Source organism: Heterocephalus glaber, unplaced genomic scaffold (assembly GCF_053883595.1).
Source record: "Heterocephalus glaber isolate CG9 unplaced genomic scaffold, H.glaber_assembly_v1.0 deba00000281, whole genome shotgun sequence".
Classification (NCBI taxonomy): domain Eukaryota; kingdom Metazoa; phylum Chordata; class Mammalia; order Rodentia; family Bathyergidae; genus Heterocephalus; species Heterocephalus glaber.
The window spans coordinates 9,440,166-9,467,989 of NW_028258139.1; the positions used below are offsets into that span (position 1 = coordinate 9,440,166).

The 27,824-nt window shown below is 48.1% G+C and overlaps 2 protein-coding genes and 1 long non-coding RNA gene across 10 annotated transcripts in view; 1 reads left to right on the plus strand and 2 right to left on the minus strand.

The window, feature by feature from the left end:
- Positions 1-701: 701 nt before the first annotated feature.
- On the minus strand, positions 702-18,366 carry Slc25a18 (solute carrier family 25 member 18). Of its 3 annotated transcripts, none has more exons than XM_013068879.3 (11): positions 17,619-18,366; positions 12,198-12,529; positions 8,071-8,167; positions 6,732-6,854; positions 6,600-6,655; positions 5,154-5,244; positions 4,488-4,606; positions 3,352-3,517; positions 2,692-2,846; positions 1,915-1,990; positions 702-1,440 (listed from the first exon to the last, which is right to left on the minus strand). In XM_013068879.3, exons 3-11 carry the CDS (start codon positions 8,088-8,090, stop codon positions 1,407-1,409), a joined length of 840 nt encoding a protein of 279 aa, XP_012924333.1. In that variant the 5' UTR covers positions 8,091-8,167; positions 12,198-12,529; positions 17,619-18,366; the 3' UTR covers positions 702-1,406. The 3 variants fall into 3 exon arrangements, with proteins under 3 accessions (XP_012924333.1, XP_012924324.1, XP_004837662.1); XM_013068870.3 differs by having other exon boundaries at positions 702-1,444; positions 17,619-18,361; XM_004837605.4 differs by lacking the exon at positions 12,198-12,529 and having other exon boundaries at positions 702-1,444; positions 17,619-18,364.
- Positions 8,160-27,749, plus strand: LOC147830214 (uncharacterized). 2 transcript variants are annotated; one of them, XR_015439605.1, is made up of 2 exons: positions 8,160-8,564; positions 12,148-27,749. It is a non-coding gene; the product is annotated as an uncharacterized LOC147830214 (long non-coding RNA). The 2 variants fall into 2 exon arrangements; XR_015439606.1 differs by having other exon boundaries at positions 8,160-8,453.
- Cecr2 (CECR2 histone acetyl-lysine reader) overlaps positions 24,941-27,824 on the minus strand; it is a 144,657-nt gene continuing 141,773 nt past the window's right edge. For all 5 annotated transcript variants that reach the window (XM_021249578.2, XM_013068852.3, XM_021249582.2 and 2 more), the window contains 2 exons: positions 26,690-26,801; positions 24,941-25,437 (listed from right to left, as the gene is read on the minus strand). In XM_021249578.2, the coding sequence (XP_021105237.1) occupies positions 25,432-25,437; positions 26,690-26,801 (118 nt within the window). In that variant the 3' untranslated portion in view covers positions 24,941-25,431. The remainder of the gene's footprint in view (positions 25,438-26,689; positions 26,802-27,824) is intronic.

A 27,824-nucleotide genomic window follows, 5' to 3' on the forward strand; every position in this document is an offset into this window, starting at 1 on the left:
GGGGTGATCCGGATGCTAGAGGTGGACGGTCCCCAGGGCCTCATGCATGGTAAGCTACACCTCAGCCTTGTGAGTTGTACTACTTTACTAAGGAAATAGATCTATTAGTTTGGGCAGTGTAAAAGAGGAAACTAAGTTTTGGGGGGTTACCTTGGGCTAGGCGGAATGGTTGTACAGAGAACTTTTCTTCCTCCCTCTCCCCATTCTTCAGTTCTCAGATAGCAACTGAGGGCTGCCCAGGATCTCAAAGCTGGTCGGGGCAGAGCTGGGCCTTGTCTGAATCTGCCTCCAGGGGCAGTGCCGCATGCGTCCTCTTACAGAGTGAGGCCACCAGGATTGACCACTCTGGCACAGCCTGCTCCCTTGGTTTTAGGTTTGGAGGGGACTAGGGTAGGTACCGGCCGGCTCTTGGGACAGGCGTTTTTCCTTTATTTGTGTGACATTATTTCTGTGAGGCAGCCTCTGGAGGAAGGAACCAAGGCTCACGAGGAGAACCGTCACAGCCGACCCAGTTCCTCAAGGTGAGGCAGTTAGGAAGTGATGGACAGAGAGAAGCAAGACTAAAACGCAGGTAAAAAGAGTAAGTACCCCCGGGTCTTCTCCATCCTCCTGAGTGATGGCTTACAGATGGCAGTGCCCTGCTACAGGGCTGTACAAACCAGTTTGGTTCTGAAGCAAACATAAAGGCAGACAACACAGGATTCCCTCACAAGATGACACTAACCATGGAGCTTTATTTCAGCCAGTGCCCCGTGGATGTCATGGTGGGTGGGGGTGCCAGTGCTGAAGCGTGTGCTTCAGCAGGGCTGGGGCAAGGGACAGCTGCTGGGCCTGGCCCTGCCTGATGCTCACGGGGGTCCCTAGCTCGAGCCAGCTCTGGCGCTAGTGCCCTTGGGCCCCTGACACCTCTCCTTAACATCCGTGTTGGAACTAACCATGTTATTTACTTGAGATTAACCAAATTAAATCCTCCCACTGACTCAAGTCTACTGAGCTTGAGTGAAAGGGCAGTGTTAAAATGCAGAAACAGCCCTTCAGCTGTTCCTCACAGCGAAGGTCTTGGGTAACACAACCAAAGCTAGCATTGTTAAGGGCCTTGTAGCTCCACTGCCACAGGAAATGAATGCTGCTTTCATCGACGGGAGTAACAACTTTCCTGTTAGGATGGGGCCGTCTCTCTGAGGCTGAGGTAGCACTACAAGTCAGAGGGCAGGGCGGAGCACAACCTGGGCGGTGCCTTACTCCACCCCCTCTAGTCTAAGGGAGGTCCCAGCGGGAGGGGACTGGGCGCTCCAGCCCGAGCTACTCTAGCCACTGTAAGACGCGCTCCCCAATACCAATGAAATAGACACCTTGGGCGATGCCAAAGAGAGGTGCGATGACGAGGGCGCGGCAGCCTGCCCCCTTCATGAGGGCTGCCGGTCCCTCCCGGGTCCAGAGCTTCCTGGGGAGAAAGAAGAGCAGTGAGCTGCTGGGAAGGTGCACACTCAGCCCTGGCGTCGAGCGTCTGCGCCCCTCCGCAGCAGGGCGGGCGGGAGGGAGGGAGCCTCCCCTCAGCCGGTACAAGCGTGCTGTCCGGTGACTGGCAGCGGGGTCCAGGCCCTGCAAGCTAGGCTTGATCGGACCAGGACCACAATCGGGGAGACCAAAAAGCTCCCTGATACTTTTTTTTTTTTTTTTTTAAATTCCTCCAAGAGATGAGGGAAAGGGACAGAGTTCAAAAAAGCCTAAGGCTCCAGTTAGGCATGGTAGTGCACGCCTATGAGCTCAGCACTTAGGAGGCTGAGACCAGAGGATCCTCCGGAGTTCGAGCCCAGCCAGGACTACATAGACCCTGTCTCAAAACAAAACAGAAACACTGGGGGTCCCCAGTCCAACAGATACAGAGGAGGCGCTGCAGGGGAGTGGGCTCACCGGGCGCAGTCAGCTGTCCCGCTGTAGCTGTCTTCACCCAGGCCTTTCTTGAGGGTTTGGATTCGAGTTTTCAGAACTAAATGGAGCAGAAATTAAAATACATAGCGAACACTTCATTTTTGGCTTCTTCCCCACACAGGGAGAGCCAGCGCAGACAGGATGGACCTGCACGGCCAGTCCTGTCACTGAAGGGACTAGAAATCACCAGAGCCTGTAGGCTGCGCCTGCTGTAGAAGCCACCTGCGCACAGCAGGCTAGCAGCCCAGGACGGGGAGGCATCGTCTCCTCACTTCTGATCAGCTCTTGCCTTTGGCTCAAAGCTATAGAAATTAGTGCTTATAAAGCTGTGGGATTGTCTTGTCTTTGGTTTGTTTTTTCTTTTCTTTTTTTGCTACTAGGGTCTGAACACAGAAGCTTCACACTGAGCTACATTCCTAGCTCTCACCCCTCAGTTTTTTGTTTTTTTTTTAAGACAAGGTCTCACTAAGTTACTAAATTGCCCAGATTGAGCTCAAACTTGTGATCGTCCTGCCTCAGCCTTCACAGAGTGCTAGGATTACAGCCAAGCACCACCATGCCAGCTGGAGGGGACTGTCAGTGATAGTGACGTTCTCCTCAGCCCCCCTTGTCTGTGAGGACCTTGGTGAGTACTGTCAGCCCCAGGGTGGGGTGCTCACCCACAGGTGAGCTGAAGCTCCAGTGCCAGTGCAGGAGTTCTGTCTGTCCTGTAGACAGCTAGGCACCCCGGAGCCCAGCCCCTCTGCATCAGACACCTACCGTCCAGAGGTGTGACCGCCACAGCAGCCACAGAACCTGCAGCACAGCCTGACACGAAGGAATGAGCAAATGAGGCCTTCCCTGTGGACTCGCTGACTCCAGGGTTGTTGAGGTTGGCGAACAGCGGGAAGTAGATGATGGAGAAAGGAATGTCTCTGCAGGGGAGGAGGGAGCATTGAAGGGACCTCCTTCACTCCTTCCAGGTCATGTGGGAAGCCATGAGCTCAGCAGGCGGGGCACAAAGGCTCCGCAGTTACCGCCTCCTTGCTGGGCGCCCTTGGTGGGTAGGGCAACAGTCTACATAGCACGAAAGGTCTTTGTGTGCCCCCACCCTGCTCAGCGCTATGCCTGGCCAGCACCTGCAGGCCGAGCAGCACGGGAGGTGGTGGGTGTCCACTCCTGCAGATGAGCTGCAGGCCTTGTAGGCGCCTTTGGCCCCCAGCACACCCAGTACTCATGCTCCTAGTCATTGGAGAAGAGACCTAAAACCTTAGTCTCCCAGGTGCCCACTCTATGTGACCTTGGCCATTGCGATGTGGCAGGAAGCATGGGAGTGGCCTCCCAGCCTGGCCTGAATGCCCGGTAAGAGGTGGCAGTGCCCTTCGGTCCCAAGAAACAGGCCCAGTGTGCCCATGCGCACTGGAAGGAAGCAGGGCTCACCTGAGCAGCGTGGCCCCCAGGCCCTTGTAGAGACCGGCCAGGCCCTGTGTGCGCAGCAACTCCCAGGCAATGAGGGTGGCAGACGGGCGCTTGTGGGTGGAAGCTGAGCCTGTGGTGTAGGACCTGGAGGATGGAGGAGCCGAGGCCGAGCCCTGGGGATGCCCCGCTGAAAGGGAAGGACAGGCTCCATCTCAACCCAGGGCCCCGGCAGGCACCCTAAAACACACCCTGAAGGTAGCCCACTCGGTCAGTCCTAGCTCTGGGACAACTCAGAGGCAAGAGCCCAACATGGGCAACTTAACAACTTAGTCAGACCCTATCTCGAAATATAAATGGACTAGGCATGCAGCTTGGTACAGAGGTTCTGGGTTCAATCCCTAGTACTGGAAAAAAAGTCCCTAAAGTGTTTTAGGAATACTGGAGCTTTTTACCAGGGTTACAAACTACCATACAGGGCTCTTGCTCTTTGCAAATAGAAACAGGAGGCTTAGGCTTCCAGGGCCTCACAGCTGCTGTCCCCTCAAGTGTGTTTGCTGCAGGCTTCGGAGCCGACCTAGCATAGCACACATGCAGCAGAACAAGCCGCTTCTTGCTAGGGCTGCTCGGGACCTGGGACTCAGGAGCTTACTTAACTGGGACGTGGCAGAGCCCAGAGAAAAGGCCCCTCTCTCCCCACTACATGCATTGGTACCCGAACCACTGTATCTCTGAGAGGACCAGGACTGAGAAAAGAGCCAAACCTCTCTTCTAGGGAAAACCAAAAGAATGGGAATGTTTCTCTTCTCCCTTTTTATGCCTTCTTCCAAAAAGCCAGCTTCTACAGCATAAAATGCCTACTGACTGAAGAGTTCAGTGAGCAGGGCATTGACATTTCTTAAAATCTTTGGGAAGTCGGCCTAAATGTCAAGGCAATAGAGGTATTAGGTGTGGGTATTCTCTGTCTCTCCTGAATCAGAGTTTCATTTCTGCTGTTTGTTTGGAAGTATTGAGAGGTGTCACCATAAAATAAAGGTTTCTGTTGCCCTGGAGACCTGACTAGATCCACCTGCATGCCGGGCAGTAAAGGTTGGTGGGCGGGGTATGACCTGTTCTGACTCAGCCTTACTGACCATATGTGAAGTTGGGATAGGCCTCACCCAAGCGTCCAGCATCCTGCAGCTGAATCTTGAGCATTTCCATGGGACAGGTAACTACCACCTGGCACATTCCAGCCCCACATCCGGCTAGCATCTCCATCTTCAGGTTCCGCTGCATCCTGTGGGACCACAAGGCTCCTTCAGGGTCAGGCCAGTCCTGTCACACACACCCCCCCCCCCCCCGGCTCATCGACCTTCCGCAGTGGCTGAGACTTTCCACTGATGGGAATTTTTTCCCTGTCACCACTGGCTGCCACCTACCCAGCTGGGTAATCACCCTGGTCTCTTTAAAGATCTGAGTCTAAATCTCAACCAGAGGCTGCTAGGGAGTGGGAAGCCGGCAACAGCAGAGTGACAGAAGTACCTGCTTCTCCCTGCTCCCTCATATCTTCTCTCTGGGCAATGGGAAGGGAGAACTTCAAACTGTTCTGGGGCTGATTTAAAACCTCATCAGCTAGTTGATGAATCTGTCTACTAAATATTCTCTATTCTCACTTGAAGATATTGCCTATCTCCCAAATTACACTCGCTCTTTCTGTTCCTTTACATCTACCCACCCAAACACAGCAACCCTCTGCCATAGGTGTGCCTATATTTAAACACATTCAGACAGGCAACTGAGGCATGTTTGCAAGGGCTCTCTGGCCCGCCGCAGCCCGGCCATACCTGTCTTCCATGAGCAGGTGCCGGAAGAAGTCGTTGGCTGCCAGCTTGATGGCCTTCTCCGGGGTGACCAAGGTGAGGTTCACTGCGGCCCCTGATAGTGAGGAACAGGGGTGAGCAGCTGCAGTCCTCCCCGGGGACAGCTCCCCGAGGCTGCAGCAGGGCTCCTTGGCCTATTTCACTTAAACAGAATTTTTTTTCATACCTCCCTCTTTGTTACCCATCTGTTTTCTTTCTGGACTTCTGCATCCAGTTATCAGGAAGTCGTCTTTTTTTTTTTTTTGGTTGTTTGAGACAGTCTCACTATGTAGCTCAGGCTGGCCTAGAACTCACAGCAATCCTCCTGCCTCAGCTTTCCAAATGCTAGGATTACCGATGTGCACCACCATGCCCACCCCAGGAAGTCATCTTATCTTTCTCCTGTCTACCTCCCAACAGTGAACCCCAAGGACAGGGACAGGGTTTCCACCACACCATCCAGGCCCACAGGCTGCTGAGTACTTCCCATAGTTTTTGGGTTTTTATTATTATTTTTTGTGGTACTGGGAATGGAACCCAGGGCTTCTCACTGGGGTATAACCCTATCCCTTTTAGTTTATTTTGAGACAGGGTCTTGCTAAGTGACCCAGGTTGGCCTTGAATTTGGGGTTCTCTCACCTCAGCTTCCCGATAGCTAGGATTACAGGCGTGTGCCACTGTGCCTGGCCAGGGTTTTTGGGGGTTTTTTTGGTACGAGGGATCGAGTTCAGGCCCTTGAGCTTGCAGGGCAAGCAGCAGAAGCCCTGAGCTAACCCCTGGCCCTGCCCAGGTATTCCTTTTCTTTCTCAAGGGAACTGGTCGTTAGCTCTCCTCAGCACTAGCCTTGGGCCCATTTTCCAAGGCCCATGCATGGGGATGCTGCAGGGACAGCAGCAGGGCAGGATCTGATCAGGAAGAGCTCAGAGCCCTCTCCATCCGGACCCTGTCAGCCTTTCCCAGCAGCAGTGGGAGCTGCAGAGGGGAAGGGAGGTGGGAGGGAGGGAGCCAGGCTAGGGCTCACTTGCTTTAACTTCACACAGTGAGCTAGGTCTGCTCACAGGAGGCTGAGGCAGAAGGATTGCAAGTTCAGGCCAGTCTGGGACACTTAGCAAGATGCTGATCAACACACACACACATACACTGAAGCAGTGGTAGCGCCTGTAGGGAGCCGAGACTCCTGAGCCCCAGCATGGCTCACTGGTGACTGGGGAAGCCTTACCAGGGAACAGCTGCCTCTGCCTCCACCAAAGAAGGCACGGTCAGCATGGTCCAGGGTCACTTGGCAGCCCAGGCCCCATCCCAGCAGCTCTCTGGGCAGACGGAACACCCATACCCAGTGTGGTATCCATTTGCAGGGCCTGAGCGTCTGGGCCGCCTGACTATCCTCACCATACCCAGGCCAGGCCTCCCTGGGAAGCCCCATCAGCCCACCTCGGTACATGCCGAAGAAGCCCTCCAAACGTGCTGTCTTCATTAGGCAATCCATCCTGGAAGCAGAGGCCAGAAGAGGATGTCAGGAGGCTGCTCCATCCGCCACATCTCCCCTGACCTCCCTGCACCTACATTCCTTTGTATGTGTCTCTCCCATGCTGGTTCTGCAGCCGCGTCTTGGCCAAGTCGATGGGGAACACGCAGGTCACCCCCACGAGCCCTGCCACTCCTCCGTTGATGAGTTTGGCAGCGAGGCTGGGCCACAGGAAGGAGAGAAGCTGTGTGAGGGAGGACCAGAGCCGGGTGCGGCCGAGAGGGACAGGACAGTGGGAACAGGGCTGAGAAAGGTGGGAACGGCAGCCCTCTCCTCAGCCGCCCGCCCCAACCTGCTGCCTTTCCCTGGCCACACTGTGGCATCTGCCCCAGCCCAATGGAGAAGTGACTACTCCCCCCCCCCCCCCACCCCCCGGGACCCACAGGGCTTCTGGGAAGAGGCCCCGACAACCCCACCTTCAAGGCACTGGCAAGCCCCTGTGGCTTCCTCTTTCTCTGGAGCTGCCCCAGACCCTGGTCTCTGGCTTCTCCTCACCCTTCAGCCATGTGTGCAAAACCTTCCAAACATTACAGCTTTCTTTGGGGCTTCAGCTCAGACAGAACTGAGTGAGAATCCTGCTGTGCCATTTGCCAGAGCAAGTTACTACACTTCCCTGCATGTCCCATTCCCCAAGCTATTGACAGTAACTAGAGGATGAAGGCTGCTAGTCAGCAGGAGATAACCAGGGTTCAGGTACTGAGATTATCTAATTCTAAGCAAAGTAAAAAGAAAGCAAAACTAGATAAAGTGAAAAAAAAAAAAAAAACAACTAGATAAAGTGGACCCTATGTCCTGGTTAAGTATGGGAGTTAGGAAGATGGAACACGGACAAAAAAATTTCTCAGGCTTCATGGAACATGGTACAATTTCCTTATCTATTAGGCCAGAGGCAGACATGGGGAAAATATCTGGAGACAGATTATCTGGAAGTGGTCAAGTAGATAATAGTAGGTTTCCTCACAAAGGAACCTTGATAAGCAAACCAGAAACTGTGACAACAAATAGGATTGTGTTTTAAATTCTGCAACCTGAGAAAATGCATCCAATTACAACCTATGTTGAACAATGCATATTTGTGCATTTTTTGTGAGGGGAACTTCATACATAAACTTGGGGAAATGAGTCTCACTTGCTTTCCTTTCCAATTCAGCTTACTCTTCAGGATCTGTTTGATTTTTGAGACAGGGTCTTGCTGTATAGTCCAGGCTGGGCTTGAACTCAGTTTGGAGCCCAGGCTGGGCTCGAACTCAAGGCAATCCTCCTGCCTCAGCCTCTCAAGTGCTGCTACTACAGGCAAGCGCCACCACGATCATATTCCTCAGGATCTGGAGATGTTGAGCAACTCTTCTCCACACCAGTCATCCCACCAGAGCTTACCTCAAATCCTGGCTGGACATTTTGCAGGGGATGGGGGCCACTGGTGGGCTGCAGGACACAGGGCTAATGGCTCCTGGGGAGCAGGAAGAGCTGGTACCTGACAGGACAATGGACAGTCATGAGTTAATGTACCAGCTTGCTCTGGTTTTTGCCCTTGCTCGACCTTTTGGACTTTTGGGATCAGATAAGAAGAAAGGAGGAAGAGAGAGAAGGCTAAGAGCACCACACTGCATGGGGTCCTGAATTCACTTCCCAGCACCCCAAAATCTTATTGAATGGCAGGTATTAGTGAACAAGACTGTGGTCCCAGCTCTCAGAGACCCGAATTGTAGAGGAGATGGATCATAAACAAGATAAATGAAGCCAGAAGATACCAGAGACTGGTAAATACTATGGAGAAAGCAATTCTGAAGGGGCTGGGGAGCAGGAAGTCAGTGGAGACTTAACCAAGGATTCACCGCGTAGCTGACCTCGGGAAGTGAGGCGCGCATCACGTACGTGTCGGGGAGAGCACTGAGGCAGAGCAAGCAGGGTGGTGGTGTGGCTCAGCAGCAGACTGGGTGCTTAGCATGCATGAGGTGCTGGGTTCCATCCCCAGCACTGCCAAAAATGAGGCAGAGCAAGCGCAAGGCTGAGCACAGAGTGAGTACCGGGAGCTGAAGCCCAGCGAGGAGGCCAGTGAGGGAGACCCAGTCATGGCGGTGATGGCTAGGGCCTGACCACGCCGGGCCTCTCACTTTTTCTTCTTTTGCAATGCTTCGAGGCTCGTGCACATCAAGCAATCGCTCCACCACTGTGCTACACGCTGGCCCTTTTTAAATTTTATCCTGAGACAGGGTCTCACTAAGTTTTTAAGGCTGGCCTCGGAATTTCAATCCTCCTGCCTCAGCCTCCCAAATAGCTGGGATTACAGGTGTGAGAGTTTTGAGCTGAGATATGACATGCTGTCAACAGGCTTGGCTTGGATGCTGTGAGAGCAGATTGCAGTCAGAGATGCTATTGCAGTGATGGAGGAGAGGTGCGGGGCTGCCCAGGAAGGGGGAAGGATTTGAACTGAGGATATGTGTGGAAGGCAGGGCACTTAGGCCTCCCTGATGGGCCAGATGAGAGGGAAAAGCAGTTCAGGTGCTGTGGAAGTTTTTGGTGGGAGCAACTGGAGGAATGGGTTTGTAACATGGAGTGTGGGTCTGCCAGCAAAAAAAAGGAAGGATATTTGCAGAGAAAGATTCAGAAAAGGGAAACAAGTACATTGGAGGAGAAATAGGCAGGGCCGGGGCATAAAGCTCAGGCCTAAAGTGCTTACCTAACATGCTCAAGGCCCTAGATTCAATCACCAAAAAAAAAGAGGGAGACATTAATTAATCTTGCTTCCAGTTCATTCCAGTGTCGCTGCATCCTCACCCCACCCTAAAGCTGGAAGCCAGGGCCCTGTGCAGGCCAGGCCAGCACTGACACTGGGCCACACCAGCCCCCAGATTTCCTGACCTTGGAGTCTGAGACACTCAACTGTCCTGGTGCCTCACTGCACATCTTGTGAGAATGGTTTTCTGAAACTTTTAGTCAAGAGTCTGATCCCCAAAATTTGCATTAGGAATGAGAATTCACATTACAGCCCCCTGAGTCTGGGGAGCCACTGCCACCTCTTGAAGCTTGAACTGCATGCTTCTAAAAGCTGGGGCTTTGGGGCAGTTGGTCACAAAATGTGAAGGAATCAGTGTCTCCCCTGTTCCTTGAGACACTCAGGAAGTTGTTAAGGGAAGAAGATACTCCTTTTGGGGGGGGGGGGCTGCTTTAAAGATCAATAGGAGGTCCAGGGGTGGAGCTCAGGGGTAAAGCCCTTGGCTGTCATGTGTGAGTCTCTGCTCCATCCCCAGCACTGCAGGAAAAAAAGAAAAAGAATGAACCCTTTCTATGGGAAGTCAGAGTCAAGTGAGTGAGAACATTACAGCTGCTCTTGCAGATTTCCTGCATGTATGTATGTATGTATTTGTTTTTGAGACAGAGTCTCGCTATGGTTTTTAGTCCAGCCTTGAACTCTTGGTGAGCCTCATGCCTCAGCCTACTGAGTGCTGAGATTACAGGTGTTTATTTTCAGAGAAAATTTTCTATGTTAGAATCCATAGTTTCCTGACTATTGGAATAGGGATGTTTAAGAGAAGCCTGAAAACTCAGGGACACCCCAGATCCAGGCCTGCTCCACAGCACCTCCAACTCTCAGGAGTGTTTGCCTGGTGGGGTGTGTGTGGCTGAGACCCCCCAGCTCAGCCACCTGAGACTGTAGCAAGCCACTGGAAACCCCAGTCCTGGAAGATCCCATTAGCAGATTTAGGTGTCCAAAGGCTAAGAGTTGAGAAGGCTTCTGGTACCAGTTAAGATATTAGAGAATACTCAGCAGAAGAAAACTGATAGCCAGCCCCAGGTTTTGTTTGGTTTGGTTTTGTTTTTTGAGACAGGCTCTAACTCTGTATTCTGGGCTGGCCTTGAATTCATGACCCTTTTGCCTCAGTCTCCTGAGTAGCTGGAATTACAAGCATGTGCCACTACACTCAGCTCAGCCCCAATTTTTATTGTTTTTTTGTTTGTTTTGCCTTTGTCCTGAGCTATATCCCCAGCCCTGTAAATGCTGGAATTACAGGCCTGCCCTGCTGCCCTGAATGCGGCTTCAGCGGTATTAAAGGATCCAAGTTTCCGGGAAAATCCCAAACTCAACAACAGGATCCAAGATGGCTGTGCCTAAGTCAATCTGTAGGCCCGAATGTTAGTCATTCTATTAACTAACCCTTGAGTACCTACAGAGTACCAGAGGCAGGCCAGGCAGCAAGGACATAGCTGGGGACAAAAACAAGATCACTCTCTTCAGAGAACTGAAATTCTACTGGATCCAGCACAGGAATGGACTTCTACAGTGATACAGGGCTTGGGGTGCCACTTAGTGGTAGAGCCCTTGCCTAGCACATTTCCCTCCCCAGGACTACAACTGAAATAAAATAAGCTGGGTGTGGTGACACATGCCGGTAATCCTAGCACAGGGTCTGGCTATGTAGTTGAGGCTGGCCTTGAACTCACTATGTAACCACACATAGCCACACACTATCCTGTGTCTTCCCCAGCAGCACTGCTGGGCCACCCCAGCGCCATCCAGCAGTGGATCTCAGCCTCAGGCCAGGCTGCTCAGGTCTCCCTTGGGGGCAGGAGCTGAGTGGGTGGATTTGAGCTGAGGCACCCTTATGCCTCCTTGCAAATGCCTTGCTTCCTTACCAGGGTGCTCGGGACAGGTTCTACTCACTCCCTGCCCCACCGCCCAGAGGACATCACAGTCTAGCACCTAAGTCTTGCTCATACTGTCCCTTTCACCCAGGACACTCTTTCCTCATTGGACTTTTTTTTTTTTGGTACCGGGGAGTGAACTTGGGACCTTGTGCTTTCGAGGCAGGTGCCAGAACCATTGAGCTAAATCCCCGGCCCACGGACCTTTGATGAATTGCAAACCTGTTCTTTGGGCTTCGGCTGGGAAGTCACTTCCTCCTACAAGCCTATCTGAAGTCCTCAGATCTTAGCCTGGAGCCTTCTGACCACACACTGACTGGCGTGTTGCAGTAACCTACGAACCTACATCCCATCCACATGAGAAGTTACTTGAGAATCAAGACAGTCTTAAGGCTACATCTCAAGGCTTTAGTACAGAGAAGTGGCCAACAAATACTGTTCAGTCAGTGAATGAGGAAGGCAATGCTCACCTTTGACCTGGCAGTCCTAGCACGGGACAAATGTACTCTTTAGCGGCCCCCATTTCTTCATATGGTGAGGAGCTGGGCTGGGGGGTCTAAGGGATGAGGTCCATGCCCAGGGTTGTCTCAGCTGGGCCAGCAGAGCAAGAGACCTCTCTCAGGGAGTAGCCCCTCATGCTGGCAGCCAGGAGCCACTCTGGATCATTGGCACTGATGTCAGCTTCCTGGCCTGGAGGTTGCCTGGAATGCCCCAGAGTCAGGGAGCAGCCATGTCCTCCTGCCCTTTTTGGCTCTGGGCAGCAGGTGCCCACTACCTGCTCTTTCCTTTCTCCAACTATTTATTTGCTAGGAGTCTTCTACCAAGTCCAAGCTTGACACACAGACAAGATCAACACTTACCTGCTTGTAGGAAGAAACTTCTGCCTTTTCTGGAACCCAAGCCAGAAGCCAAGTTATGGCACCGCAAGGAGCAGCAGGTTCCCGACACTGGGCAGGTGGATCTGCTTCGTCCTTGGTAATTACTAAGCCCTTCTCCTTCCTCACTGTACCTTCAAACAGGCTGTGTAGAATCAACTCTCAAAGAGCCTCCACACCACTAAGCCCAAGCTCCCAGGCCACAAGCATGTGGCTGTTTAACTTGGTTGCTAGTGTGACTTTGAAAGTTCAGGCTGCAAGTGATTTGACCAAGGCAGTGTAGAGACTGAAGGGAGACTCTCCACCCACTCAGAGACCTGGAACCAGGGAAGTGGACAAACAAACGGAAATCAATGCAGTGGAAACACTTTTACAAAACACTTGGTGTAGGGCCAGGGATTTAGCTCAGTGATTTCGCCGCCTGCTGCGCAAGCGCAAGGACCAGAGTTCAATCCCCTGTACCAAAAAAAAAACAACAAACACTCGGTGCCTGAGCTCTTGTTGGTGCGTGGGTCTCACGCATTCCTTTCCCTCAGTGCTGGGGGTGGAACCCAGGGCCTGCACACACTAGAAAAGCACTCCACCACTGAGCCACACCCTGGGCCCTATGCAAATTTTAAATTGCAGCTAATGGACACTGCAATGTCCTATAAGGCCCTGCATGCAGGGAGACAGGCTTTGTTCATTCAGCAGGGATCATCTGTGGGAGGGCTGCCTGTTGTTTGCCACCTCGCCTCTCTCCAGAACGCGACTATTGAGTCAGAGCTGTAGGAGCTCAAGATTGGCCTAGGATTTCTTCCAGTATGGAGAACTGTGGTTTCAGGGAGAAAGTGGCAACTGGTTTGGGTTGGGAAGGCCAGCTAAATGGCAATGGAGCTGTAGGAGCAAAGGTAGAGGTAAACTGACACTCAGCTTCTCTTCAGTGGCAGATTGTCTAATCTGGGGCAAGGGATGAGATAGTAGGGGAGTAACACTGGCAAGCCACTCTGCGTCTAGGTGCAGGGCCAGGGATTTGGGAGCAGTGGGGAACTGACCCTGGACAGGTTAGAGGCAGAGCCAGGTCCAAACCCCAGCTCCCAGTTACTGCCCATCTCCTTTTAGGCAAGTCACTCACTGAGGTGCTTTCCTCACCTAAAGGGTATGAGGTACTAGGTTTAGGGTGAGGATTAAATGACTGCTTTTGAACTGGTGTGAATCCCGCTTTATTGCTGGCCAGCTATGACCTAAGAGTTACCTTATGAACATCTATGAGCCGGCACTCAGCCTGGATGCAGGCCTCGTGGTACAGTGCCAGGCATGTGAGAAGGGGCCACTGTGTGGACATTTTCTTCTTTCTCTGGTGCGTAGTGGGAAGCTGGCTCAGAATGCCAGTGAACACGGCATAAGGGCCTGTGGGTGTTTAGGACAGGGAGAGGACAATAATCTAGGCAAGAGGTAAAATTCGAGGGCCACGGATTTAGCTCAGCGGTTTTGCTGCCTGCTGTGTAAACGCAAGGACCTGAGTTCGATCCCTGGTACCAATAAAAAAAAAAAAAAAAAGAGGTAAAATGAGAGCCTATACACATGGGGAAGAGATGCAAATGGCTCATGGCTCTAGAGAGGAACTGATGGGCTTGGCAGACCACACACACTGGGGACAGCAGGAGGAAGACACTTGACATCCCAGCTATGACATCAGCAGTGTGTTAGGAGAGGGTCGGGAGAAGTTTGGCTGTTGGCCTGAGTTTAAGGTGGCAGTTGCAAAAGAGGGGATGACAATGCACAAGAAAGGGCGGTGCCTTTTCACACCCATCAAGATGGTGACTATGAGGGGATGGGGATGTAGCTCAGTGGAGCCAAGCAGGCAAGGGCAATGTCCTGAGCGATCCCTGGTACAAAGAAGGAAGGAAGGAAGGGAAAGGAAGGAAGGAAGGAAGGAAGGAAGGAAGGGAGGAAGGAAGAAAGGGAGGGAAAGGAAGGAAGGAAGGAAGGGAGGAAGGGAGGGAAAGGAAGAAAGGAAGAAAGAGAAAAAGAAAGAAAGAAAGAGAAAGAAAGAAGAGCAAAATGTGGCTTTTAGATGCAATAGACTATTACTGAGCTCTAAAAAAGAAGAGAACCCCGTAAAGGCTGTGACATGGATGGACCCGAAGGACACTGTGCTAGACACAGAGGACAAATACTATGATTCCACTTATACGGAAGCACACAGAATGGTCAAATTCAGAGACCACGAGACAGAAAGTGAGAAGTAGTTATCAGGTGCTGAGGAAACAGGAGAATGAGGAGTGTGTTTTAAATGGGTACAGTTTCACCTGGGGAACAGGAAAATGTTCTGGAGATGGATGTGGTGATGGTCCCACAAGATGAGTGTACTAAATGTTCTTGAAATGTAAACTTAAAGTGGAAAATTTTATATTTGCATATTTTACCACCATAGTAAAAGAGGGCTGGGGGTATAGCTCACTGGTAGAGCTATCGTGTGCCTATCATGTGTGCTAGCCACACAAAAAATAAAATAAATACAGGAAGCAAGGTGAGCAATGAAATAAAGGGGTCACATTTAAATCTAAACTGGTGGCACAGGGAGGAGACGGGGAGGTATCATTATTAATAAAAATTTTAATAGTACAGTTAAAAAAAGATATTAATAGTACAGTTAAGAAAGGACCTTTTTTTGTGGTACTAGGTTCAAACTCAGGGATGCTGTACCTCTGAACTTAGTATATCCTCAGCCTTTTTTGAGAGTTCTTGCTAAACTGCCTAGGCTGGGCTTGAACTCGTGATCCCCAGCACCTAAAATGAATAAAACAGTAGCAGACAAAACTAAATCACAAATAATGGCAGCAGAACATTTAGGTAGCAATGTCCAGTAGTAATTTGGAAAAGGTGACCAAAGAATGGCAGGGAAGGAAAGGGAGCCAAAAACTGGGCACAGTGGTGCACACCAGTAATCTCAGCACTCTGGAGGGTGACACAGGAGGGCCGTAAGTTCAAGTCCAGCCTGGACAACTTAGTGACTTCTGAAGATCTTGTCTCAAAAAATAAAAAGGGCTTCGTAGGCACAAGGTCCTGAGTTCTATCCCTGGTACCAAAAAAAAGGGCTGGAGATGTATTTCAGTGCAAACCACCACTTCCTGGGTACAAGAGAGTGTCCGCTTTGGTGAGGGGGATGTTACTGTGTTACTAGCAGGAAATCTTAAAAGGCAGAAAAATTTAAAAAGGGTTAAGATTTGGAAGAGCATATAAGAGAATATAGCTAGTAGCCTCCCTCATAAACAGCGCAGCCTTCCTACTCTCAGGGTGGTCCTGTGAGAGCCGTCTCTAGTGTCTGTTAGAAATGCAAAGGCTCAGGCCCTTCTCCAGTTGTGGTCTCATATGAGATCGCCCATGACAAGGCACACAGTCGAGGTTCTGAGGCACTATTCTGGACAGTGGTTTACAACCTTGACTGCACAAAATAATTTACCTGGAAAGCTTTAAAAAATCTTGATGCCCCTGGTTTACTACCAATAAAAATGATGTATCTTGGGGAAGGGCACTAGGTGTCTGGGTTTTTTTTTTGGTAGTACTGGGGATTGAACCTGGGACCTTGTGCTTTTGAGGTAGGTGGCAGAACCACTGAGCTAAATCCCTGGCCCTGGGTTTGTTTGTTTGTTTGTTTTTTTAAAGCTAAAACAACCCTTATCAGGCAGCCCAGACTGATTTGACAATCACTGGTTAGGATGGCAAAGCAAAACATGAGCTCCCTGCAAATTTATTGACTGAACTGCTCTGCAGCTGTGGAAGTCGGCACAGGAATAAGGACCAAGTTGTCAGGCAGCACAGTGCAGCGAGCACAGGATGGCAGACAGTGCTGGCCAGCTAGGCAGTGGTTGGCCACTGAAAGTAGACCTAGCGTGAAATCTGACAGAGCAAAGTGGGAGGGCCCAGGTGGGGTGGCCTGGAAGGCAGGTCAGAGTGAGGTGTGGAGGCAGGATGGGGAAGGAGTAAACTTGCCCATTTTGCAGCCATTCTTGTGCTGTGCTCCTTTGCCAGGTATGGAACAGAGGGACCTCCATTACCTTTATTCTGTGTTAACCAGCAGCACGGGGGTGAATGGCCTAGTTCATCCGATGCAGTGCTACCTATCAGGCAGGTTTCAATGAGATACTCAGCTCAGGGCTAAGGACCGAGCACTGACACCAGGCCATTCCCCAGGTCTATGTTCTCAAACTGTAGGGGTCACTGGAACCACCAAAGGGCTGCTTACAACAGGTTCCTGGGCCCTGTGTCTGATCAAACAGGTATGAGGGTTGCCATAAGGTGCATGGGGGTGGGTAAGACAGGGTCTTCTATGTAGTTCAGGCTGGCCTTGAACTATGTACCCCCAGGCTGGCTCCAAACTTCCAATCTTCCTGCCTCGGCCTCCAGAATACTGGGATTACAGGTGTGTCCCACCTCGCCCAGCTCAAGAATATGCATTTCTAAGAAGTTCCCAAGTGATGTTAATGCTGCAGGTCCAGGACTACTTTTTTTTTTTTGGTACCAGGATCAAACTCAGGACCTTGTGCTTGCGAGGCAGGCGTCAGCACCACTGAGCTAAATACCCCACCCCAGGACATTCTGACAATCACAATAGGTCATATAATCACGAAATGTTAAGGGAGCTGCAGTCGCAGGGATGTGTGTATCACTTGTACCACCATCAATTCTCTAGTTCTCCAGATCTATGCCAAGACTCTAGGAGATGTTCCTTTAGTACTACACTGGGTCTCATAATTACTGCTAGCTGAAAATTTTGAACTGTCATCACCATTTTAGGTTTGGTTAAAAACAAGACTAAGTATGAGTGCTGCTCGAACAAGCTATGGAACAGCAGTCCCTAACTGGACACTTCCTCTCTGGCTTATATAGTAAGCTCTGTCCAATTAAACTGATTAGAGGAAACAAAAATCATTCCTTAATGTAATAGTTTAAGCAGTGTACTCTTTTTAGCACCTTACTGTATCCAGGTTTTCTGCAGCTTGCATTTTTCCCCCTCTTCATTATGAACTCTGAACAGAGGAAGCTATTTTTTTGCTTTTGTATTCTCGTTGGCCAGGCGAAGCGCCAGGCACGCTGTGGGTACTTGGTAAGTACAGTCATTCCCTTGTACCCATGGTCTCTGCACCTATAGATTCAGCTGTGAACCAAAAATATTTGGGAAAAAAAGTTTCATTTGTACTGAAAACATTTTACTATATTTCTCTTAGTTTCTAAACAGCAGTTTACTTATATAGCACTTACACTGTATTAGGTATTATAAGTAATGGAGATTAAAGTACACACAGGAGGATGCAAATAGGTTACATGCAAATACTATGCCATTTTATAGAAGCAACTTGAGCACCTGTGGATTGGGGGCATCCGGGACCAATCCCTAAGACACTGAGGGACAACAGTACTCACTGAAAGCTTGATTGCGAGTTAGTCAATCTTCATCTTAGTTCCTGGTGCATTCTCAGGCCAGGCTTCACTTGAATCTTGTCTTTGGCTTCCCCCTAAAAACTCAAATTCCTTCTCAAAGCAAATCCCTGAATACAATCCAAGGAACTGTTTCCCTTTCTTTCAAAAATTTTGTCCGGTTTTAACAGGCTTCAATAGGGCAAATCATCCTGGTCATTTGCTGTCTCAAATGAGGTTCAAGTTCAGGATTCTAGGAGCAAGCTGCGGTTTTCCAAACCTGAAGTGGCCTCTAGGGCAGCCGCATTGCTATGCCTGTCATGGATGCAGAAGGGGGTGGGGTCCAATACACAACAGCCAAATCTGGGCACTTTCCAGCTGCCTTCTTGGCTAGCCATTCAGTTTATTTTGCATTAAAGGCTTTGTAAAAATTGCCTAAGAAAACTAAAGGAGCCTTGATAGCAGAAAGGGGACTAAAATAAAGACATGAAAGTCCTTCTAGAAACCCAAGGGAAGGCCAAGAGGTAGGGAAAACAGATCTGCAGGGCCAAGCAACAGAGTGCGGAAGGGCGCTGGTTGCAAGGACTTCCACAGTGTGGACACTCAGAGCTCTGTCTCTACGGCCGAGCTGGCAGATAATCCGGCCGCCCAGGAGGAAGGGGTTGGTGGCCTTCTGCCAGAGGCACCTCTTGCATAACAACTCCATGCCACAGGCCATTCAACTCTCCAGATGATTCCAGGCAGAAGGGTGGCCTCCAAACTCCTGATTATTTTCTCAACTCAGCAGTACTCACAAGAATGTAGGGATGAGGGCGAAACGGCAAGGAGAGGGTCTACTTGTTTATAAAATTAGTGTTCTAGTAAGAATTTGTTTAGAGACAAGACACTAATCTTTATGGAGAAGCACCACCTCTGGATGTGTTCAAAAGTCAAAATGGACAGGTGTCTAGAACTTGAGGACATGTCCACAGTAGGAGTACCTTCTGTTCTTCCCTAAATCGCACCACGATTGCTTCTCCTGTTTATGAATGAAGCTCCCGGTATAGAATATTTGTGTAAGCTATGTTACCTACAGGGGCTAACAAGTTTTAATGTCAAAAAATAACAATTGGGGTTTCCTAATGATTTCTCAAGTTGATTTTTGTCTTAGAAACGATATTATTTGTTACTAACCTAGGAAATGTGACTGGCATTTTATAGAATTGCTTTTTATGGAAGAATAACTGAGCTGGAAAGTTTTAAAATAGCAGTTGAATGAAAAGTCTCAAAAATGGCAGCCATAAAGTGTATGAGTAGGGATAATTTGACACCACACAAATGGACACTGGAAGATGTCATTGCCTTAGAAAGCGATAAAACCCAACAGATTGTGAAAATGGTGCTATTGTGGTTGGAATTTTATGGCACAAGGGTTAGTAGATTACAAGACTAATTCTTTGAGGGTGAAATAGGAGCTTTGGTGTTTTAAGATTACAGCTAACTAAAGAATGTGTCTTATTTTCCATCTTCCACTCCTTACCTACCTTTTAACAAAAAGCCTCCCAGGAATTAGAAATTTAAAAATCTAGGCAAGTATGAAAGCACTTTTTTTTGGTACTGGGGATCAAAGTCAGGACCTTGCACTTGTGAGGCAGGTGGGGGGAACCGCTGAGGGAAAATCCTTGGTCCCTGAAAGCACCTTTCTTAATTTATAGCCCTTATTTCAGGCCACCTGTGATTTAGATGTTTCACTCGGGAGCTGCCTGGGGCTCCCATTATTGACTGGATCCTGCCTGCCTTGCCAACTAGATTCTGGAAGGAGACCAAAATCACTGTAGCACACTGTAGGAGACACTCACAAGAGGACCCTGCCCCTTCTTGGGTGATGCATGACTTGGGTGGTGGTGGGATGCACGAGGTGGGTGTCGACGGGAAGCGTTGTGAAGAATTATTTTGTTCTTGATGTGTTTTAGCATTGCCTGATTACTGTTTTAATCTCTTGGGTGATTTTGTAGTTATCCCTTGTAGCGGGTCGACTGTCATACATACACACACACACACACAGACACACACACACACACACTTCTTGTTGTTGTTGTTATTGTAACTAGGGATTGAACCCAGAGCCTTCGCACTGAGCTACATCCTCAGCCTTTTATTATTTTGAGTTGTGAAGAACAGGCTTGAATTTGTGATCCTCCTGCCTTACCCTCTCAGAGTGCTGGGATTATAGGCATGTGCCACCACGTCCTCTCCTCCCCAGACCCTTGACCTTGATGTGTCAGAGCTGAGATGGAGAGCACACTTCTACATGATGCATTATGTCCTATTTCAAACCCTTATCCTATGGAAGTCTGAATTTGCTTTGCCCTGCTGATAAAAGGGACACATAGACACACACCAGTCTTGCTGCTTTAAGAATGTACTTTATACAAAATAACCAGTTCATATGGAAATAAATCTACAGACCTCCAAGGCTCAAAAAGCTTTTTAAAAAGTTCTTTTAACAAATTATCCAATACACAATATTGAACTAACTATTGAGGTAAGTGTCGCTCTCAGTGAAACAGGGAATCAGCAGACCACGACAAAATATACATAATATAAAAATAAATAGCATTGCCCTTTCCAGTACTGGCCAGGAAGGTTCACAGGGCTCTGGCTCTCACAGCAGGAGCTGACTGCCCAATGCTGAGTGCTGCAGCAATGCAGGCGAGTGAGGTACCTGGCCCTTGCTGGGGGAAAGGAGGGGCCACAGCCTATCCATGGGCATCAGCATTTTAATAACTTAATATCTGCACCTCTGTTCCCACCCACCCAACCCTTTCAAAAACACACACAGGACAATCAGCTGGTTATCAGGCAGAATGAGAGGAAGAGACTGGGTAAAAAGTTCAGCTCCAGCAGGAGATAGTCCCTCCATCCATTTGGGTGTCTAGCACAGAGAAGGATCAATACCCAGAATGGAGAAAAGCTTGTATCAAGAGGTTATCTGAGCTGGGATGCAGTGAAGCTCACCTCAACTCTGTTTTCCAGAGGGGGAAGAGTAAAACTCTGGGGCTTAAGGTTACACAGTAGAGTTGGGAGCCCATGTCTGCTCATCAAGTAAGACTCAACCACATCCACAGTTCTTAGCAAATAACTGCCTCTGCACACTCAACCCACACTGCAGCTCTCCAAAGAACTACCTGCTGGGACAGGACATCCCAAACACTCTCAGGACTGAACACTACGTGACGCTCTGAAACATGGAACTGATTCCCCTGATGGGAGCCCATGAAGAATCTGACCTGAGGGTGAAATGACCAACAGACAAACACGAAAGGGGAAATAATGCTAGAAAACTCCTTGTCTTTATTTATTGGAAAAATCAAGGTTCTCACAAATGTTATCAGGATTCTGATACTATAGAACTGTTTTTGCTTGAGACTCTTGATTAAAAACTTTCCTGGGTAATTTCAAATTAGCTCTTAAGAACTGTATAGCATTTATAAATTTGAACTTTAATTAAAAAAGGAAGGGAGGGTCTGGGGATACAGCTCAGTGGCGCCACACCTGCCAGGTAAGTGCAAGGTCCTGAGTTGGAGTCCTAGTACAAAAAAAAGGAGGGAGGGGAAAAATATGTCCAACCACATGGAATGCACTGAAAGAATGAATGAATTGTAAGGCTGTTTGTGGTAACATTGATTTTGTTTTTTTAAGATAGGGTTTGCTATGTAGCCCAGGCTGGCCTCAAACTCACAGATATCTTCCTGCATCAGCCTCCGAAGTGCTGGGACTACCACGCCCAGCTGTGAAAGCAATATTGGATTTTATGTGTTTGAGATAGCAGTCAGCATACCCTGTGATGACAGCAGGAATTAACCAAACAATAATTCTATGACAGATAGATGCCATGGAATAAAGCCACCAAATGGTTAGTCCTGAGAAGCACTTTTAAGGGGATGGTTAGAGTAAACTGCCATTTAAAGCTAAATTTTGCCAGGCATGGTGGTACACTCAGGAAGCTGAGGCCCAAGAATCACTTGAGTTTCAGCAATGGGTTTAAGACCAACCTGAACTACACAGCAAGACCCTGTCTCAAAAAAGCAAAAAGAGGGCCAGAGATTTAGCTCAGTGCTTCTGTCGCCTGCTTCGCAAGCGCAAGGGGCTAAGTTCGATCCCTGGTACAAAAAAAAAAAAAAAAAAAAAAAAAGAAACAAAACAATACAAAAGCTAAGCTTTGAACTGAATGAGACTACAGGAGTGAAGGCCTTCTAAGCACTCATGAAGATGAGGCATGTCAGGACTCACAGTCTGAGAGTTGTTGAAACAGAATGGGAACATAAGTACTGTTAATGAGTGCACAGGCACCACCAGAAGAGCTAACCTAACCTGACCCAGGACACAAGGAAAAGTTTTAATTTCAATTTTACTTCTAAGAGGTGGAAATGCAAATTTTTATGAACAAAAAGCCCCCCTCCCCCAGTAACAGAGATTGAACCCTGGGCCTTTGCACTGAGCTACATCTCTGATCATTCCTTGAGACAGGGTATTGCTAAGTCACCCAGATTGGGCTCATATGATTCCCCTAACCCAACCTCCCAAAATGCTGGGATTGCAGACATGTGCCACCACACTTGGCTGAATCCTGCATGTTTTATCCTTATCTAGTCTCCACATTTGTCTATCAACAAATTTTAGCCAGTAACTTCTGCTAATTTATTATTTTTTGGTGGTACTGGGCATTGAACCCCTGGCCTTGCATGTACTAGGCTAGGGCTCTACTACTGAGCTATGTCCCCAGCTCTCCTGTTTTTTTAATGGACAGATTCAGAAGAGAAATAAAACCAGGAATCTTCCAAAAGGCTCTACTTTTTTTCTGGATCTTTTATTTCTCTTAAGCCTTGAAAAGAGTTTCTAATTTATTAACAAATCTAATAAAGTTAAGTCAACCCAGAGTGGAAGTATTTCCAATTGTACATGGATCTCAGCCATGTCCTGCTGGGGACCACTGAGAGCCAGCACACTTGACAAGGTGACACCGATCTCCAAGATCATATGTCTGTCTAGCCTGAGAGCAAACCTTGTGAGGACACACCCTTACATACTATTTTCTAATTATTACATATTACATAACATCATTTCCCTATGGAGAGCATGGCAAATGCATTTGCATCTGGTTTAAGACATTGCATGTGCTTAAGACACTTGGAAAGAGAAGTGCTAGAGGAGGAAGAAAGGTAAGAACAGAAGATCCTGCTTAGGGGTAAGTGGATGAGGGGGTTCACAGCAGCTCAGGTCCTCTGTGTTTCTGTGGTCTGGGAGCTCCAAGCAGCTCTTTGCAGATCTGCACTTCGAAGACCAATAGAAGCTGGGTCTATACTAGATACAGATGAACCGTCTGATCAAATTTCCATCCATGACGCAAAAGGCTGACCATTTTGCTATATTGCTTTTGTTCAGTGTTATAACATAGTAGTTCAGCTTTCTATTGCTCTTCCCTTCCTTAATATTTTCTCATCAGTCTAAACCAAGAAGGGAGGTTAGGGATAAAGGAATTTACTGATCCCCGCCCACCCCCAGCATTGTTCATAGCATTTCTGTAGCATCAAGTAATGGGGGGATCCTCTGGAAGACAGAGAAGGACATGACTCTCAGCAGTAAGCATATGGCAACCCCTCCAGGCTTAGCAACATGGAAGGAAGAGGCCCTGCAGTTACTATGTCCCTAATGAGAAGTCAAGGCCTCTCATTTGTTGGTGGCAGAATGCTCCTTGCTCTGAACCCAAACAAGGTCTAAGCAGCCCATACCAGCTGTTTGTTCTTTCTCGTTTTTTGCACAAACATAGAAAATGAAGTGGTCGTGCTCTGTCCAAGTTAGCTTATGTGTCTAAGGACAGATTAGATCCACCCACAAATCTTCTGATCTCTGTTTACTCTTCTAAACCAGCCCGTGCCAGTGCTAGTCTGACAAGATTTAGGATGAACTGAAATTCAGACTGACAGCTCAATCCACTTGGAAACACACTAAATTTAAACTGAAAGTCCATTGGAGAAAAATTCATATTTTTGTGCACCATATATTGAAGGCATCTATTTTTTTTATCTCTGTTCAACTTGACAGTGCTTAAGCTCTTAAGAAACACCCTCAGGACAATAAGCATTCACTAACTGGTATGAATTTCCTTTATACTGGAGTGGAAATCTTGGGTTCCATCTAAATAACCTGCAAGTTTCTATTTCCCTTCCCTCTGATCACACAAGTGTAGCAGACTGTCAACCAGAGGATAAGAGAAATGGAAGTAAAGGGTACCACTGAATTCTCTTGCAGTTAAATTTTAAAAAATTAAGACAGATTAACATTTTATGAAGAATTTTCTAATATCACAAAAGCATGTTTTAAAATATGCTATTCTTTACAAAGACCTGTAACTTTAGGATGTTCTTAGCTTTTTTTTTGTGGCATGTTCAAAAGTTTAAACGTAGGTCCTAACTTTGGTGACATATCTGATGAAACAAGAGAATGGTAAACAGAGGGAATCCAGTGTAATTCATTTCTAAAATTGTACTAAAGTAATTTAATACTGTAAAATTGTTTCCTATGACTGATACAACAAATGATTTCCAAGAATCTGTCCTTGACAGCTATTTTAAATCACCACGATTGATTTTACTATGATTCACTTAAACTGAGTAACAACTATAGATACTGAAATATTCCTAAATTCAAACTGTGAACTATAGAATACATTTTCCCTATTTAAACCTGTGCAATTTCTTTATTGAAACTAACATATACAAACCTGAGTAGTCACTTTCACAAAATGTGATTTGTGCCAGAAAGCTGTGTGTGATGCCTTCTAGATCACAGTCCTAACAGGCCTGTGAAGAGGATGATTTTATCTTCTAATGAGTGAAACACTCTAAAATGATCCCAATTCCTGATACCGGTTTGCAGGTATCTGGTGAAGCTGGTGGCAAAATCAGGAAGGGACACTGCTTTCCCAAGCCCAGGACTTGGGTCACCAGAGTGAGAGCAGCCTGTCTTCTGGGGCAAAGCGCCAGTGGGGCACATGAGAGTACTCTGCCTCAAACTGACAGATGGACGGGGAGGGTGATAACTGAGCTGTACTTTGAGGCCAACTGGAAGGAAGTCCTTCAGCTGTTAAAAGGCTGGCCAGCCACTTAGCAAACGGTTAGTGGCAGATGACAAGATGAGACTTTGCCTCCCCTCTTCTCCAGCTCCCCAAAGCGTTCATTGTGACATGATTGTAAACAGACAGAGAGAGACCACTCCAGTGCTGTGTGCCCACTACAGTTGGGACTCCCATTTCTTCCACATCCCCACCCACCCTCCCCATTTTATGTACAATACATTCACCACCAACAAAAATTATTTTAAAAGGCAACATGAAAATTCTGTAAACTGGACCCAGCTCCAAAAACATTAATACTACAAGTAGTCCCTTCCCCAAAGAAATACCTGAGATTAGCTGCTCATGAGAAGTTAAAAGCACCACTCCATTCCTACTAGGCCCCCTCTCAAGTACAAAGCGATTTCCCTGAACAAGTCCCTGGATTTGGAGAAGTCAGCATGGACTATAGGTCCATTTGTTCTTCCCAACTGTGTTAGCCATGCAAGCAGTCCACTGGCCTGGGACAGCTGCAAGTCTGTCATCTGTGGAGTGTGCTTCAAAGGCCGGGAGTGGCTTCAGCTCCTGGTGGCAGGGTATAATTCATGTGAAGGGGTGGAGCAGGGTGACAGGAATGGAGTTGGGCAAGGTCATCCCCAAATCCTCCATGTGCTGTCTTCTTCATATGCAGCTTTCCATTCCCTTGGGGGTTATTTCTTCCTTGAACTAGCTCTGAGGAAAACATAAAGATTTTTTTTGTTATAAAAAATTAAAAATGTGTCAAAGGGAGCTAGGGATGCAGCTCAGTGATAAGTGCTTGCCCTAGCATGTATGAAGCCCTGGGTGCTATCCCAGTACAAAAATTAAGTAAGTCAAAGAGCTGCACGAGTGCACCTACACACAGTTTATTCCCAGAGGGGAGATCTGCGGGACCTGGATCCCAGAATCAGACCCTAGCCCAGTGATGGGGAACTTTTTTTAGAGTTGAGTGCCCAAAGTGCAACCCAAAACCCATTTATCACAAAGTGCTAACACTGTAATTAAACTTGAATACTGAGGTTTTTAGTTTAGAAAAAACTCAAATACTAAGAAAAACAACACACATGCCATAGGCTAACCACCACTGCGCCTCAACACTTAGCAGGTGTAGCACTTATTAGGAAATGTTGCCACTGTTTGCAGTGCTTCACAGGGTCAGGGGAAGGACTGAATGAGTCCCTGCATCCAGCAACTCTCAGCACAGCACCTGGCAGAGCAGCAGCTCTCAAAGGTAGCTACTATGATTCCAAACCTGACTGACTTGTCTCTCAAATGAATAGGTGAGAAGGATAAGAGAAACCAGGACTGTGGCAAAAGAAAGGTGGGCAGGCAGTTTGGAAAAAATGAGCTTAAACACTCCTGGAACAACAGGTTACCATGCAAAAAATAGAAAAAAGGGCCCTGTAGAAAACACTAGAGAAGCTCCAACTGACGCCTCTGCCGTGGGCACTCCCAGTGTGGAAGACAACTACAGGGTCTCAGAGACTGGTTTCATCTGGGTGGCTGCAGTACATGAAGCACTTTTAGGAAAAGTTCCTGTATTAACACAATACCTTAAAAGATCCTCTCAGAGAATAGGGGTAAATCTCAGTGGTAGAGCCCTTCCCTCAAATGCACAATCCTAGGTTCAATCCCCAGGACTACAATAATAAGCATAGCAAGGTGGTCCTGGGCAAGTTGAGTCCTAATCTCAACTGCTCCAAGATTCAAAACGGTTTTTGTTGTTATTGTTGTTGACACAACACTCAAAAAGGTTCAGAATTTGGAGTGTTTCCAGATTAGGCATGCAGATTGGGCAAAGTCTATCCAGAATATTCCGAAATCCGAAAATTTCTGAAATCTGAAACACTTGGGAGTCCCAAGCTTTAGAGAATTAATACTCACCCTATATTTACATCTTACACCTGGAGGAGTAAGAAAACCTCTAATTTTTGGTAATCCTTACCTGATCCAGAGGAAGTGTTGGGGGTTTATGTGGTGGTAGCTGTTCTGGTGATGCTGCTGGTGCTGGGGTCTTTGGGAATGAGGGCAGAGACTGGATCGGATGCATGTGCATCCTACAGCCATAAGAAAGGAATAGTTAACAATTAGTGAAAACATATTAGTTACACAAGAAAACATTTTAGTCATGAAGACCCTGCTTGTCATTATCCAGGTGATCTAACCTGGAATCCTAAGTACTGGGGCAACACGCGGCTCCTGGTGTGACAGAATAGGAAGCACCAAAGCATGAGGAAACAGACAAATCTAGAATCTAGGGCACTGCAAATATGACAGGACTTTAGATGGGGGAAGACAGCCTAAGGGTGAGAAGATGGAAAGGCAGGGGCGGCGGTGGGGGTGGGGGGGATACAGGATGTAAAATTGAAGGGTGTTGGTTTACTGGTTAAGCTTCACTGACATATGTGAAGCTTCACTTCATATGTGTGTGTGTTTCACGCTGGGAATAGAACCCAGGGCCTTGCCCTACCACTGCACCCCCATAATAGTTTATTTTCTTTTGAAACTCTTTTGAAACAAGGTCTCACTAAAGTGCCCAGACTGGCCTCAAATTTGTGACCCTTCTGCTTCAGCCTTCTGAGTGTACCTAGGATTATAGGGATGGTATTGCAGCTGGCTGAACATCTTTTATACATTATTAATTTGATTTTTTTTTTTTTTTTGGTACCGGGGATCAAACTCGGGACCTTGTGTTTGTGAGGCAGGTGGCAGAACCACTGAGCTAAATCCCTGGCCTATACATTATTAATTTGAAATCTTCCTGGACAGCAGATCATTTCGCTGTGCACCCCCCACCTTTTTTTTTTTTTGCAGAAGAGGAGTGCGGGGGAAATAAAAACCTTGTGCATCTTGGGGAAGCATTGCAGGACCCAGCCTGCCCTGATTCTTAAAAAGATCAGCACTTCGCCACCTGCTGCGCAAGTGCAAGGACCCAAGTTCGATCCCCGGTACCAAAAACAACAACAACAACAAAAAACCCAACAAAAAAAACCCATCAGTACTAAGGCTGGGGGTTTAGCTCAGTGGCACCGCGCCTGCCTCACAAGTGCAAGGTCCTGAGTTTGATCCCCAGTACCAAA